General features: G+C 45.9%; 1 protein-coding gene and 1 long non-coding RNA gene across 4 annotated transcripts; one reads left to right on the top strand and one right to left on the bottom strand.

Annotated features, from left to right (window-relative positions):
* Window positions 1-6,481: 6,481 nt before the first annotated feature.
* Pld6 (phospholipase D family member 6) lies at window positions 6,482-10,158 on the bottom strand. 2 transcript variants are annotated; one of them, XM_048448067.3, is made up of 2 exons: window positions 9,701-10,158; window positions 6,482-7,831 (listed from the first exon to the last, which is right to left on the bottom strand). In XM_048448067.3, exons 1-2 carry the CDS (start codon window positions 10,119-10,121, stop codon window positions 7,584-7,586), a joined length of 669 nt encoding a protein of 222 aa, XP_048304024.3. In that variant the 5' UTR covers window positions 10,122-10,158; the 3' UTR covers window positions 6,482-7,583. The 2 variants fall into 2 exon arrangements, with proteins under 2 accessions (XP_048304024.3, XP_048304025.3); XM_048448068.3 differs by having other exon boundaries at window positions 9,705-10,158.
* A 47-nt stretch (window positions 10,159-10,205) lies between these two features.
* On the top strand, window positions 10,206-16,673 carry LOC125409192 (uncharacterized). Of its 2 annotated transcripts, XR_015003593.2 has the most exons (3): window positions 10,206-10,310; window positions 12,483-12,594; window positions 16,148-16,673. It is a non-coding gene; the product is annotated as an uncharacterized LOC125409192 (long non-coding RNA). The 2 variants fall into 2 exon arrangements; XR_007234718.3 differs by lacking the exon at window positions 10,206-10,310 and having other exon boundaries at window positions 10,738-12,594.
* Window positions 16,674-16,874: the final 201 nt, after the last annotated feature.

Raw genomic sequence — 16,874 nt, 5'->3', positions numbered from 1 at the left:
TTTGCCTGACCTCCTTAACAGGCATCCCATTCCCTGGAAAGAAGCTGAAGGTGGTATATTCCAGAGAGGAGGCATCAAATGTACAAGTAGAGTTGGTCTTGATATCAGTAGAAGACGATGCTTACTGAGTTTGGAGTAGTGTAGATCAAGAAGCCTCAAGACTACTCCCAGCCCAAACATCAGTGGCATGCTTTCTCCATATCATGGCGGGAGCAGTATTAAAATTTATTTCATAATTTTATTTTCTTGTAAATACACATTTGTAATCTGCAAGCAAACTGCCATTACAGGGAATCTACCTGACATCATTAGACAACCAATGTGAACACATGCTTAAATTACATCCTGCATATATGTGGTGTCCAGCAGCTGAGCAGAGAACATGTTTGTCACACAGGGCTGCAGATTTTCCAGTGTGGTTGTGTCCGCAGAGCCAGGGCCATAATGGGAAGCCCATTGTTTCAGGCATACCAGAAGAGGCCAGGACCTCATGAAGTAGGGAATTCCAGAGGGAAGAAGGCTGGGAATGTGTAAATTCACTGAGAGAAAGCTGAAGTCAGAGTTGACCCTCCACAGGATCCATCAGAACACTACTGAACTGGGTGTAATGGTATATGCCTGTACTCTTGCACTAAGGGCTCCAAGTTCCAGGTCAGTCTGGACTATATAACAAGGTTCTGACTCAAAATACAGATGGGCTAAGGGTATGTATAGCTTAATAATCATAGAACCACCTACCTAGCATATGTAAGGCCTAGGATTCAACTACAGCACTACAAAAAACATACTTGTGAACTTCAGAATATGTGTCAAAAAGGAGCCTAAGAGATTTAACTAGGAAAAAAAATGGTGTTAAAGATATTTGATGGGATGTGTACTACTGTTAACTTCCCTACAAAGGGAGATGGTGCACTGACTTCTACCCTGCTACTACAGAGAACTGAACACACTCCTCATTGCGGGCACTTATCTGATGCTGAGGGAAGTGGCTGGATACCGCATAGCCTGCACTGTTTGTGTGAACCTGCAGGCCTGTCCCACACACCAAGTGGTCTTTCTTCTGACCTCCAACCATACCCTGGCTCCCAAAAACAGGCTGGATAAGAACCCAGAGGTCCCATGCAACCTGACATCAGGGAGAACTCTGGAGTTCCCACTCCTGCTTCCATGTATGTATCCAATGCAAACTGCATACCAAAGTTGGCTGGCAGCTACAGGGAGACTCAGCCCCCAAATGCACAATCACACCCAGTCCCTAGCTTCTGCTGGTAGAGGGACAGTTACCTTCCAGCTGACTGACATATACCTTGTAAAGCATAGACTACCAGTGCAGGGATGCATACAGCCTTTCTCAAGGGAGCGCTCAGCCTTTCCTGTATATCAGCAAGTAACATTAAGTATTTCTGAGACATGATACGGAGATTTCAGTGCAACGTTTGTTTTTTAAAACATCTTATCTAGACATCCCTTTGGGGGGAGGGGGTGGAGGGCAGTGTTGGATTCAGTGTAAACCCCACTCAAACATCAGAAGACCATGAATTAGCGAGATATGGTAGCTCTCACATTCAATCCAGCACTTGGGAGGCAAAGACAAAGTTAAGTTTAATTAAGGCCAGCCTGGTGGTCTACCTAGTGAGTCCCAGAGGACTCAGACTACACAATGAAACCTTATCTAAAAATAATCCAAACAACAAAAAAAATGAGTTATTAACTAGTCTTCTTAAGGGTTTTGCAGAGTGTGCCTGACCCACATTTGTAGCAAGCCCTTAGCAGTGCCCTGGTTCTTACCAAAAGTTCTCAGAGACTCCAGTAGTGTCACTCAAGGAAAACCAGGACTAAATGAGGCACTTTCGGCACCCAGCCTTCAGGTTTCTTAGTGTTTTTGTTAGGGGAGCTGGCTGGGATCATAGGTCTAGGTGCCTAGCTTCTGATAGAACTGCAGGTCTGGGTTGTGCAGGAGCAGCCTGGTCACCAGTCTCTATCTAGCTGCCTGGAGAGAGAGAGAGAGAGAGAGAGAGAGAGAGAGAGAGAGAGAGAGAGAGAGAGAGAGAGAGCGCGAGTGCGAGCGCACACACATGAGCTGGAGTCCAGGAAGCTCCCTGGTTCTATTTCTGTGACACTGGTAAGGAGCAAGCCCATCAGTAGAGAGTTTAAAAACTGGACAGTTCAGAACTGAAGGACTTCAGGGCCTCTCCAATTTCTGTGGGTCACAGGTGGGTCTGGCGCAGCTTCCATGGCCACCATCATTTGCTGTAAGAGGTGCAATTATAAGAATCCTAGCTGACACAGCCCACTCCAGCTTGCCAGTCAACATGCCCTTGGCTCATTTCTGCTTTAGAAGTTAGTCGTACCACACATCTAATTTTATTTTAGCTAGGAATAGATCGTAAAGAACACTAAACTCAGTATTAGTTTCTATCACAAACTTCAATTTAAATGAATTTTAAATTACTGTAAGCTTTACCTTTGGTTTTAATACCAGGATTCAAAACCAGTTCTGTGGTACTTAACCAGTGTGGCTTTCTGTAGGTGTGCTGTGTACAATATACTGTAAGCATCGCAATCACAGTGGCTCCTTGACAATCAGAACTCTAGGTGACCTCCCACTACAGCTGCTTGACTGGGGCTGAGATGCATGTCTGCGAACAGAGCACCACACAGGGCCACTTCGCAGCAATCACAGGCTTGTGCCATCTCACCTGGTATTGAGTTTCTGTTGCGATACAATTTGGTTGCCAGACTAAATACTGTATGTAGAAGGAAATGGAGCCTCACTGAGCCAGGGAGGCTGTGAGCACAGCTGTCCAGAACCAGCTTAGGCCTCAGTGTATGTGCACAGGGTGTGGCCTTCCTCCAGATAAAGTATCCCCTAACTCAAACTTCTTATGGTCCAGTGTGAGGTGTTCACTACAACTGAAATGTTAATTTGTAGAAATATTTATTCCTTTGTGTGACAAGCTAGAGTCCTTGGCTGTAGCTAACCATTTTTATTGTGTAAATACTGCTTGATTTTACATGAACTGTATCATAATAAACTATTTTTGCATTGCCCTCTGCATGCATATGGGTGCTGACTCAGCCAGGTAAGGACCAGAACACCTAAAGTCCTGAGTCATAAGCTTACTAGTATCCCAGAATGGGCTGGTCATCTAAGTTTTATCACTTGCTGCTTTCCTTTTACAGTTTCTCAGAATTTTTTTTGTTTTCAGGATATTTACATTAGATTTCACATTTTCACACATGAGTCACAGTATTTAATGCATACAATCTAAGGTACTTCAGGGGTTAAAAGAATAGGAAAAAAAATCCAGTGAGAGTTCCTTTATTAATCAAGGTACTAGAACTGTTGTATCAGAGCTCTCATGTTTTGTTTTGTGGTACTGGAGCTGAAACCCAGGGCCTCAAGCATACTGGACGATCCCTTTACCGCATGAGCCCTGGAGTTAGAGCTCAGGCTGGCCTCATCTTCAGTTCACTGAGCACCAGTGTGCACCACTATATCCAGCCTGTCCTACGTGGATTTACTGTCAATATAATTATGCCTGTGTGTTTTAAAGTACCATAATCTAAAATAGACAACACAAAATTTAACAAAACAGTGTTCGCTAATTATGGTATATTCTTGATATTTGCTGTATCTTCTTTAGTATACTTAGAATAATAAATCAGGCCAAACATAATGGCAGCCAACCTGATATTCTGATGTAAGAGGATTCAGAGTTTGAGGCTAGCCTGGGCTACACAGAAAGACCCTATCTGTTCCCATAATAACCCCTCAAAAGGTTAAGATAATAATTGGGGTGGTTTTTTTTCAATATTGTTACAAACTTTACTTAAAAAGTATATGAAACTGACTGGAAATACAAAAAAAAAGTTTCTATACCAATTAGAAATCAACTTTAGTTTACGTTATAAAACAGTAAAAGAAAGATATAAAAAGACATAAAAGAATAAATATTTTTAGTATGTTATTGCAGTTGTTTAGGGACTTTTCAGTAGTTTTTTGCCCATTAAAAACTATAAGGAATTGTACACCAAAAAGCTTTGGAGAACTAGCCTGATATGTAAGTACAATTTAAAATTAGTTGGCAAGCTGATCACTCTTTCATGACTAAAATTTTAAAAATAGCTGGGGTGTGGGGGGAGGCTTTAATCCCAAGCACTTGAGAGGCAGAGGCAGGTAGATCTCTGAGTTCAAGGCCAGCCTGGTCTACAAAGTGAGTTCCAGAAGAAACAAAATCAAAAACCAAGAACAGAAAAGAATCTCCCATCCCCACCAAACTGATCACAGTAATAAAATACTGACATTTCCCTAGTATCGGATCCCACTGAAGACATCGGATCTAGCCCAGGCAGTTCATGAAGAAAAAGGCACTCTGACAGAAAGGAGAAGGAAAACTGCTCCTTTTAGATGACATCTGTGGTGGGTCTTATAAACCTGGGTGCATATTAACATATCAAAGAGGATGCTGGCCAGCTCCCTGTCCCCATCACTCAGTCACTATGGCTCCTCCAGGCACTTCTCAACCTGCTCTACCCTAAACCTTCCCTCCCAAGGGTTGGGTTTCCACTTCCCTTCTCCCAGCCTGACCCCTATATCTCAGCCATTTTGGTTACTCTGGTCTTGGTCAGTGGCTCATTATGTTTAGTCTGCTGGTCATGTTCAGCCTGGACTCCCCTCTGCCTGCCTCCTCCTTCAGACCTACAATAAAAATATTCTCCATACTTAAGGAGTAATCATGGTCTTCTTTAAATTTTTCATTCAGTTAACACTACTAAAAAGAAAGTTAGGATGCAGGGCTCAGTTGCATTCTACACGGTAATTCTGAAGACTGGAAAGTTGGGATGCAGGGCTCAGTTGTATGTCTACATAGTTCTGAAGACTGGAATAATTAAGCAATTTCATGCAGTAACAAGTAATAAATCATACTCAAACTACAAACATTGATATGATACTCCAGCCCAAAAAAGAAAAAAAAATCAAACTAAATGTAAAAGACTTAAAAAGGTCAAAAATTCTTCAAATGACAAAACAAAATTTCTAGACTACCAAAGGACCAAAGTTCCATAGAAAACATTAAGACAAAATGCAAGCCTCAAGTGTATTGAACAGCCCTGGGCACTACCAATAAATTTAGCCCAAAGATGGGAAAAAAGGAAAAGGAGAAACAAATATAGCTTTCATGCTGAGTACTACTGTTAATCCCAACTCATCTCAGTCCCTTTTCCAGATTGGTCATCCATGCCCCCTCACAGGCTGGAAGCCATTTCTTAATTTTCCTAAAGTGTTTTTCTTTCACTTGTGATTCCAAAAACGTGGCTACCTTCTATTAGGAGTTATGTCATCTCTCTGATGTGTAATTACTTTTGTATCTCCTTGGCTACCCAATAAATTTGTGAGTAAACAGAAAACCTAAAAGCATCAAGAGAAATTAAAGGTATCCACACTCGTGGGTCGGAAAATTCAAAATGGTAACCCCAACTTAATCTACAGGCCAACATAATCCCTGTCAAAATCCTAGATGCTTTTGTAATTTTTACCAAAAATTGGTGTGTTCATTTTAAGATTCCCATGAAGATGTAAAAGACTAAGACTATATTGGAAACAGGATTCATGTTGCCAGTTCTCAGAACCTACTGCTGTTCCACACTCAGACAATGCAGAACCCAGACATAAACCATTAAGTGAATGGTCGGTTGATTTTCATTCAGCAAAGGTTTTAATACCATTCCTTAGGGAAAGATCATCTTAAAATGGAACTGAGACGAATGAGACACCCACATGTTCTATGCCCTACCCTGTAGCACCCAAAGTAGATACATACATGTAATCCCAGTACCTACAGAGTGTAGGCAGGGGGCTGGAGAGATGGTTCGGAGGTTTTAAGAGAGCACTGCTACTCTTCCAGAGGACCTGAGTTCAATTCCCAGCAACCACATGGTGGCTCCCAACCATTGATAATGAATCTGGTGCCCTCTTCTGATGTGCAGACAGAATGCTGTATGTATAATAAATAAATAAATCTTTAGGGGAAAAAAAAGGAGGCAGGATTATAAGGCCAGCCTTAGGGCCATACTGAGTTTGTGGCCAGCCTGTTCTAGTGAGACAGTCTCAAAACAAGCAAAAAAAAAAAAAAAAAAAAAAAGCGTATGAAGTAATGTCTCTTCACACCTGCAGATAACTCAGCAAAGCTATTTAGCCCCTGACAGCCACATGCTGCCACGTGGATACCAGCCTTCTCTGGAAGGGATGGAGATAGGAGTCAAGGAAGACACACACCATCAGGCAGATGACAAAGAGAAACAGGCTAGGAATTATGCTTCTAATTTTGGAGGTATGGAAATAGTACCAGAGAGGAGCTAACCAGGAGGTGGCTGTTGCTCCCAAGGACTTCTATCCTCATCACAGGCGTCCAAATAGCTGTATACTACCCTACAATATTTTAAGAGTATGCAGTAGGCTAAGGCAGACAAGTAACAGTTCATATTCTAAAATAATATTTATTGAATATGCCAGAAGTTGAAGGTCCCCAATGGCACTGTCATTCAAAGGACATTTTGTTATCTTCCCGCACCCCCCCCCCACCTGAGCACACACTTAAGAACTCACAAGCTCCAGAAGGCAAGGAACTTCTTCAACATAACTACTTCTAAATATTATACTTTACAGTTTCTGTTCGATCTTGTGAAAAATCAACATCAAGTTTACTTGTCTAACACTAAGTAAAAGGTAACATTAAAAAGGGTGAAAATAGCTGGGAATGGTGGCACATGCCTACAGTCCCAGTACCTGAGGCCGAATCAGGCAGATCTCTCTGAGTTGAAGACCAGTCAGGGCTATATGGTGAGACCTTATCTTCCCGCCTCTTTCCCCACAAAAAACAAAACAAGAAAACACTTGTATTGAGCAGTATCTGCTGCTAATGGTTCCCTGAGCTAAAGGACACTTTATCCACTCAGACTGACATTAAGGGACTACATGGAGCTTGTTATGCACACAAGCATGAACAATGACAAAACTCTCTTATGTCACTTGAACTATTTGCATATAAAAACAAAAAATGTAGAAAATGACACAAATGCATATGAGAAACTTATTCCTCTGACTCCCTGGGAATGCTCACCCCAGAGCTGAGATCACAGCCTGGGCAGTTCTTATTACCTCCAGTACTCCCGGTCATCAACTCCTGATCATGACTGAGCAAATAGCCATGAGTCCACAGGTGCTGGAGGCGAGGTCACTTCTCAGTTCAGTTTGCTCTTATGTTAAGGGGTATGAAAAATTAAAAGCAAAGCCTGGAGACAACTTCAGGCATAGCCAACTGGTGGTGCTCACCTGTGACTAACTGCAAGGAGGCAAGGCCAGTTGCAGAGAGTCAATACTATTAGACATGTCTAGTGATTCCCAGAAGCCACTTAAAGAGGATGGCCTGTCTATCTAGGCAACTACTGCTATAGGACAGCCTACAGCTCACACTGTTGCCTACCCCCTGACTTCTGATGGTGATACAAGGACAGGAAGACTTTATCAGCCTAGTGCATCCAGGACTGCAAGCTGGAAGACCAAGAAAGACGGAGCAAGGTCAGTGCCCTCGCTGCTTTTGGGGGAAAAAGCTGTACTTGGTGGGGTCAAATTCTTCCCAGATGCGCTCAAACTCCTCCAGGAACAGCCGCACGTACTCTGTGTCCTCCATAATCAGAACATTCTCACGGTTATTCTGGATGGCCTGTGTGGTCCAATTGAGGGAGCCAGTGATGAGCACCTTCTTGTCAACGATGGCAAACTTATGGTGCATGTAGCCAAGGTCTTGGTCATGCCGTACCTGTATACCTGTGGAGCCAAGGCAACCTTAATTATGCCCACAGAGGTGCAGCTACCCCCAAGCCTGCTGATGTCCTCTGCCAGCTACTACAGGGTGGTACTGAGATGACAGGAAGAAGGCAGTCTGTCATCCAGGTCAGCACACTGAAAGCAAGAACTCTGACACCAAACACTTCTCTGGGGAACAACCCACTCATTCACACTACTCCACTAAGCCTAAGTCTAAATACTACCTCAAAATCCTTCAGAGAAAGGAGTCAAACATGTGACATACCCTTGCCTTTCTTGTTACTCAGTCACTGGAGGATAGAAGCCTAGGCAGGAGAGGAGTGTGCTTTGGCTTTGGCTGGCCAACTTGAATCACACCTCCCAGGGTGCCTCACTAGCTGAATGGAAAAAGCTGTGGCATATCCAAACCTGCTATCCTCACCACAGTTCTGGCTTTGGCTTCTTACTTTTGAGGGTATGTTGGTTGGCAGGGATGCTGGGGTGAAACCCAGACCCTTCACATGCTGGGTAGGTGATCTACCTGTCTCTCTTTCACTCCTGTCTCTGCTCCCACTCCACCCATCTCCTGCTATCACAGCAAAGTCTGGCAGCAGCCACCTCACCAAGACCACAGAGGACCTCTTCCTTGCTTTAGTCAATCCCCAGCAGCTAGTTCATGACTTGGGGACATCATGCTGTCCCTGAATGCCTCTCCAGCAGTCTCAGTGCCTCTGCAGCTATCCTTGGCACCTCACTTCCTATATGATCTTTGTAAAGGTTCCCAGACCCTTCTTCTCACTTATGTTTCCCCACAAGTACCGGGCTGAACCAAATGCTGACAGATGGTGCACCTGTTGATGGAACAATCTGGAACTCACTCAGCTGTGGCCATATCATCAGTAGAAGTTCCATCTGTGATGGCACTTTGGTTCTTGTTTTATGGCTCTCCCAAAATCTGAATACCGTGACATTGTCCATGCCCGATATCTACTTGCCCCACCCCACACACACACCAGAATGATGAACTGACTGGAGACGGGTCTGCCAGTAAGTAAGGCAGGGAGTAGCTGTCACTGACCCGCCCTGGGTGATATACACGGCAGGTTGGTGTCTGAAGTAGACCCGGTAGCTACACTATCCCAGGGAAGGCGGAGGGCAGCCTGTGTGCAAGGAAAAGTCAAGAGCAACGTAAAGTCTGAACATTCCTAGAAACCTCTCGTCACTGTGGCACGATGCTCAGGCTAGCCTGGTTGGTGAGAAGGGGCACTGACTCTTGGGTAAAGGAGGGATCTAGCAGTCAAAGTTTGCATTCCTGCAGGGTCCGCCACTTAAAATGAAAGCAAACCGGGGTCGCAGGAAGACAGAAATCACCACCTGTTTCCAGGGCAGAGCTACAGGCTGGCCAGACACCTGTGGGCCCAGAGGCGATAGATCATCCGCCACACTGTAGGGTCTCCTTCCCAGTGACCACCCAGCCTAGTGGGAAACTCACTAATCAACACTAGCCCCTAGTCACTCCTAATTCCCCTGTGGTCCACGCAGAAGCAGCCGAGGGTCCCTCAGTGTTGACTGGGTTCAAACTTCTTTACGCTTTACCCTCCACGCCTTCCTTCGCCGGTCAGCAGGTAACAATCTCAGAAACTGACTGAATCTATACACACCCCTCCTCCGAGGCCAGAGCCAAGGAGCAAGTGGGAATTCCCGCACACCTTACTCTAGTGGAGAGCACTGTCACGGAACGGAACGTTCTATAAGCCTGGGCCCCTCGGCCTGCTCACCCGCGCCTGCCTGCTGCCTCCACCTTCCCCCTGAAAAGCTGGGGCGTCAAATAAATAAGTCCTCCAGCCACCTCAGCCCCTCCTCTGGCGTGCACCCTCGGCGGCGGTTTACCTGCCTTGCGCAGCAGGCCGATCTGCGAACCGTTGAGGGCCATGTAGTCGCAGTCGGTGATGACCCGCACGCGCACCCCGCGCTGGTGCAGCAGCTGCACGGCGCGCCCCAGCTGTGGGCTGGAGAAGGCGAAGAGGCAGAGCTCCAGACTGGAGCGGGCGGCCAGCAGCGCGCGCAGCAGGCGGCTCAGCGAGCTCTCGCTGTGAGGGAGGCTGCACGGGCAGCCCGAGGAGGGCCCGGGGGGCAAGCGTGGGCTCTGCAGGAGGGCCTCGGTGCAGGTCACCTGCGACGGGAAGAACAGCACCTCGCGCCGTGGCCGCCGCCCGGCCAGCAGCCAACGCACCAGCCACGGCAGTGCCTCTAGGGCCAGCGCGACACCCGCGCCGGCCGCGACCACCAACCGCCAACTCGAGCGCCCCATGGCCGCCACCTCAGAGACCCGCGGCGAAACCAGGCGCTTGCGCGCGCCCATCACACACTAGCCCGGCCCCGCCCACCCCCGGCGGGCCACGCCCCCTGCGTTGGACCGCCCCCAGCCAGGGGCTGGACTAGCTCCTAGCTGCTGGGCTATCCTCTGGAGTCCCACCCTTCTCGGCGTTGAAAGCTTGAGGCACGCGCACTCGGGACTAACAGCTGTGTACCAGGGACAACAGGCTAGAACCATGGTCCAAGCCACCAAGCCAACCACACACTGCAAGCTCCCCGCACCCACTTCTGCTGCGACGGTGCTCTGCACTTGTGCCCAGGGCTGACAGTTCCCTTGACTGGAGGCACTCTCAGGGCTCACCTTCCCTATCGCTGACCAACTGGCCCCCTAAATGGACCGTAAAGAACAAGTAGATCAACTCAAGGTCCTTAAAACGGTGTAACGATAATGGTAGTCAACTCTGCTTGGACCAGCGGAAGATCTAAACCAGAGGAAAAAGGAAAGGAAGGAAGGAGGGAGTGAAGAAGGATGGAAGGACAATGAGACAGAGGAAGGAAGGAGGGGAGAGAGGGAAAAAAGAGAAAGAAGGGAGGAGAGGAGAAGGGGGAAGAGGGGGAGAGGAGGAGAGAGGAAAGAGAGAAAGAGTGGACTGGAGAGATGGCTCAGTGATTAAGCTGCTCTTCCAAAGGACCTGAATTCCATTCCCAGCAACCACATGGTGGCTCACAACCATCTATAATGGGATCTAATGCCCTCTTCTAGCGTACAGGCTTATAGGCAGACAAAACATTATATATAATAAATAAAAAAAATAGCAATGAGTGATGGAGCAGACCAAAACTTCAGGGACTTCCTCGCCATGAGAGTTTGTACAGTGATGTTACCCTCTCCCTGGTGAACTTTTCATTTTGGGAGAACTTAAGCCCCTACTCAAATTCTTGCATCTTATATACCTACTTAAACTGTTGAATTCTGGGTAAAATGGGTTTCTGAGAAACGTGCCAACTAGAAGTTCCCACCCTGGAGGAGGCACAGGGAAGAGGACAACAGAGAGAAAAATCTTTTTTTTTTCATTTTTTAAAAAATTTTCTTGATTTTTATTGAGCTCTACATTTTTCTCTGCTCCCCTCCCTGCCTCAGAGGGAGAAATCTTAAATCTCAAGTTCATCTGGGTCACGATTGTTGCCGCTGGTACTAAAGGGCCCGTGCTTGTTTCCTTGCCTGGTCTAATGAAAACTTGACTGCTTGTACTATTACTGGGCTCTGTCTAAATTGTTTTCTTTTTCAAGAATTCAAAAATAGAAACCTCCTGCTGGGGCGGAGACAAGAGAAAACTGGAGACACTCCCACATGAGACCCCCCATCCCACCCTGCACAAGGTGGAGATGGCCTGGACGGCTTTACAGGCACCTGGTCTGCCTTCACTGAGAGAAAAGCAAGGGCGGACGGATGAGGACTCCTAGTGGGGAATTGGCCCAGCTGGTCTTGAACTGACAACTCCCCAGCACCTGCTGTGTTCCATGGGGGTGGGGTCACCCTCAGGCTCTTCAGCTAGGAACTGGCCTCCCAGGGAACCCATCAGGTTTTCTTGCAAAGGTCCATAAACAGCATCGCCCAGAGAGTTGCCCAGGAGCTGGAGGGAGTGACTCTCAGAAACAGAGGAAGGGTGGAAGCTTGTGTTGTAAAAGGAGCAGCAGGTTGCTTCTCGCTGCCCCGCTCCCAGCTAGCTTTACCCAAAATAATTACACGGAAACTGTATTCATTTAAACACTGCCTGGCCCATTATATCTAGCCTCTTCCTGGCTAACTCTCACATCTTAATTAACCCATTTCTATGAAATCTGTATATCACCACATGAATGTGGCTTACCGGGATGAGTCTAACCTATGTCCGTCTTGGAGAGGAGAGTCATGGCATCTGCCTGACTCTACGTTCTTTCTCCCAGCATTCTGTTCGGTCTACTATACCTATCTAAGCTGCTATCCTATCAAAAGGCCAAGACAGTCTCTTTACTTGACCAATAACAACAACACATAGAAAAAAGACCCTCCTACACCAGGCTTGGGCTGCTCAGGGATTCCTGTGAGAACCCTCCTGTGTTCAGCCTAAGGATGCCCATTGTGACATACATGACCCACTTCTGCCCCAGGAGAAGGTCCAGAACCAGCCCAGTAGCCATGAGACTGGAGGAGGGCTAGAGATAGAAGCTATACTGGGTCCTAACGCCTGCAGTTTCAACTGGATTTCCAAGCCTGCTTCCCCTGGATAGGATGGTCTTTCTATTTTGGGGGCTCCTTTGTGTTATGCCTATGGTCTGCCTTTGTTTATGTCCTGCTTGTATTTCTAGTTTCTAGTTCTGAAGACATGATCAAACTAAGGAAGAAACAAGCCGATATCAACATTTTCTGAGTGACCTTAGATGGCAGGGTTTTCATAGTTTCCTCTTTGATGGCATCTAAGTTACAGGTACCTACATTACTCTGCAACTTTATATCTTTTCCAGTATAATATATATGTATGTATGTGTATGTATATATATATACACATATGTATATACGTATATACACTGGTTAGCTTTCTGGCAGTGGGGGCCCATGCCTTTAATCCCAGCACTCAGGAGGCAAATGTCTGTGAGTTCAAGGCCAGCCATCCAGAGTGAGTTCCAAGACAGCCAAGGCTAAACACAGAAACCCTGTCTTGAAAAATTGGGGGAAAAAAACTCTCCTAAAATAATTTCAGGGGTTCCTCTTAAAATAATTACAGCAGAACTGGGTAAAAGCTAAATTCCTTCAAAAAGAAGATAGACAAAATCATGAGGAAGGTCACCTGAGCAGCCATTCATTTTTCCCAGTCAATTGTATGCAATTAGGTCCTAATTGCATAAGACCTCAAGGTTTTCTGGAAAAACTGGGTCATGCAGGCTAAAACCTAAAAACATAGAGGGAAACCACCAGCGTAGCAATAAAAAGCTATTGCATGTATTGGGCAAAGACCCCAGATGTCGCCTAACATTGCCTCTGAGAGAAACCTCCCACAACAAGTGATGAGTGTGTCACTGTTCCGTTTCATGGTGCTTAGAACTTTATAATCAAGAGAAATTTACATATGTGTTGTCAGGGTTTCTGTCTTGCCTGGTTCCCACAATGGTTAAGTCCCAAAGAAATCACATTAGTTACATTAGTTATAAACTGATTGGCCCATTAGCTCAGGCTTCTTATGAACTCTTATAACTTATATTAGCCCATTATTATTGTCTATGTTAGCCACATGGCTCAGTACTTTTTTTTAGCAAGGCAGTCACATCTTGCTTGCTCCATGGCTGGGTCACTACTGCAGACCAAGCTTTCTTCTTCCGCCCTGCCTCTACTTCCTCCCTGGTTGTCCTGCCTATAGTTCCTGCCTGGCTACTGGCCAATCAGCCTTTTATTAAAACACAATTGACAGGGTACAAACCATTGTCCCACAGCACTCTCTCCCTTAAAAAAGAAAGAAAGAAAGAAAGAAAGAAAGAAAGAAAGAAAGAAAGGAAGGAAGGAAGAAAGAACAACTCTGAATCAATATCCTTTGTTTAGCTTTCCTCCTGACCATTATCCATAACAACTTGTAACCAACATTCTCAACAAGACAGGCAGATCTCCATGAGCTTGAGGCCAAACCTGGTCTACACAGTGAATTCCAGAACAGCCAAAAAGATGTAGAGAAACCCTGTCTAAATAAAAAAGAAAAGAAAAAAAATCTTTCTTAGCAAAAGCTAATTCCAGTGTCCACACCCAAACCACCCACGTTCCCTATTAAAACAGGCTGGCAGCTACTGTCATCAGACTCACAGCCTCAGAAAATCATTCAGGACATCCAAGTGATATCTGTGGAATGTTGCTAAATAATCTTATAAAACATGACAACAGGAATATATATATATATTATATTAATATTATATTATTATATAATATTATTATATTATTATAATATATATTATTAATATATATATATATTGGTTTTTCAAGACAGGTTTTCTCTGTAGCTTTGGATCCTGTCCTAGAACTAGCTATTGTTGTAGATCAGGCTGGCCTCGAACTCACAGAGATCTGCCTGTCTCTGCCTCCCAAGTTCTGGGATTAAAGGCGTGCGCCACCACCGCCCAGCTCTATTTCTCTTTTAAATTGTCACTTAGATGCTGACTTTAACTGACAAAGCTTCCAGGTACTTGTTCCTTAAGCAGAAGTCTGATGTAACAAACAGCTAATCACAGTTGCCTTGTCCTCCTACAGATCTCTGGTCAAGCCAGTTATACAACTGCATTTAACTTCACTAAAACTCTGTTGATCCTAACATAACATTCTCCCTCTTTCACTTTGTCCCCTAATGTTCCCCACAAGGGTGTACAGTCATAACCCCCTCCATTACACAATCCAAAAGTATATGTTAGTGCCAAATCACTGGCTCGCGTTCTAGATCTCTTTGTCGTCTGTTAAGTTTCATGTGTCCCCCAGAATGGTCCCCGTGAGGTCCTCTAACTACTGCCCTTTCTACATTGCCACTCTTGTCAGCTTGAAGTAGAGAGATGTGCGCCCCAAACCCATACAAGCAGTTAAGGTGGCCTATGAAAGGGGGGACTCATGTGCCTGCTGGCTCATCCCTCTTCATGCCACTCTACCCATTCTTTTTGGGACTCGGAACTAAAACGGTTGGCACAAAGCCTGCTTTGCATCCGTTTACCCTTCTCAGCAACTCTCAAACAGCCTTAAGGGATTTCCACATGAGCTTAACATCCTTCAGAACCAGCTCCATTCTTTGGCGGCCACAGAACTCCAAAATGACGAGTGGCTCTGACTCATGCTGAGGATGGATTTGCAGGCTCCTGCCGGAACCATGCTGTTCCACACTGACAAATCCTATGTGGTCTGAGACACCTCCTCCTCTGTGCGGGTTTTCGCTTCTTAACCACCCCGGCTCCTCCGCAGATGCTCGTCACTTCTTATTACTAACATTTTTACCCTGCCTTTTAAATGTTTTACATACCAAACACCTCCCTTAAAATGCCCAGACTTCCCCCACACCCAAACCATGGCTCTCACCCGACAACAGCTATTTTTTATTGCTGATACATCCACGAAAAGACCTGGACACTGTGGAGAAACTCTGGCTATAAGTGAACATCATTCCCTTCAACTCAGGCAAGACACAATTCTTCCCACCCATCCTCTCTTTTCTCCTGTTCCCTTCCCTTCGATGTGCCGGACCTCCGCCACTCCAGCTAGCTTGCTTTTGGTGCAGCTCTTGCTGGTGGTGGAACTGGTCGCTATCACCCTGAACAACTAGACTTGGAAGGAAAACTTCCTCCCTCCCACCATTCTTCCACAATCTTGACCACAGATCTAGTTCTCTTCGAACTTAGCAACTCTTCAGGATCCTCCCCATTCTGACCCGACTCACCCCTGCCAAATACCAACAGCCCTCAAGACACAATACAAACCCTTCCCCCTCCATATAGGAGCTCCAATCTATACCATAGGTGGATAGATCCCGCTTCCTCTCACCACCTCAGTCTGTCTCTCCCCCTTCTACCTCTCTCCCTCCCTCCACCTTTTGGGCAGTCTCTGGTTTTACTGTCGGGATATTCTTTTGTACCTGTATGAAGCTGTGTCTGTTTTACCACACCTGCCTAAAGCATCTTCTGATTGGCTTACTAAAAAGATGAAAGGCCAATAGCTAGGCAGGAGTTCCGGGTGAGACAGGAACTCTGGGAAAGAATCTAAGGTGCAGGAGATTCTCCAGCCAGATATGGAAGAAGTCAGACATAAGGTACTGAGGAGAGGTGACAAACCACGTGGCAGAATGTAGATTAGTATAAACGGGTTAATTTAAGTTTGAAGAGCTAGCTTTGAATAAGCATAAGCTAAGGCAAAGCTTTTATAATTAATAAAAAAATCTACGTATCTTTATTCGGGAGCTGGCAGACCAAAGAATGATCTGGTACATTACTCTGTGACCAAATCATCTATTTTTGATCCTCTACCAGATATTTCTCCAGGAGCACGTGACAGCAATGGAATGACCAGCAGAGCAATCAAGTTCAAACTTAGTTCCTGCTAAGTGGACCCAAGGACAAACCTCTTCGACAGACCCGGGACTACCTCCTCCAAACAACAGGCGTCCTCAGCTCAGAACAACAAAGAAAGAGACAACACCCCTACTCCTTTTTTGTTTCCAGGATCTGAAATGCTAGAATGCCCCAGCCACGGCTCAACAGAAGTCCTGCTGAGGTGTTTGCTGTCATTGTCCAACGCTGTCAGTCAACAACCTAACAACCCTGGCAGGGGGAAAGAGTTACAGAGTTCCCAACACTACCCTGTTGGGAAAAGCAAGCCTAGGAGGAGGTCATTGCAATCTGCAAGTAGCCTCCACCAATGTACCATCTTCCTAGTACCTAAGCCCCTGGCCCACTGCTCTTAAGAGCCTAACAAACTCACTCCCTTCATTGACCCCCTCCATTCTTGTAGGAGAGAGGCTGCCGGTGTGTGCTAATAAACAGTCTCATTTGTGGAGGTAAGATTCTAGTCTCTTTCCTGCCTTTTGTCTCTTTGCTCTGCCCTCCAAAATCTAACAAACAGACCTCTTCTATGGGCTCCACCCTGAAGCTTAAATCCGACAGAGCTGGTCCCCCATAATGATCTCTCCAGTCTCACTCAGCCCTCTAGCAGCCTGCTTGCAGGAGTCCCCTCCTCCCATCCTACTTCTGTTCCCCG

The sequence above is a fragment of the Myodes glareolus genome, chromosome 9 (genome assembly GCF_982192425.1).
Source record: "Myodes glareolus chromosome 9, mMyoGla1.1, whole genome shotgun sequence".
NCBI classification, from domain to species: Eukaryota; Metazoa; Chordata; class Mammalia; order Rodentia; family Cricetidae; genus Myodes; species Myodes glareolus.
This window is presented reverse-complemented; position numbering and strand designations above follow the sequence as displayed.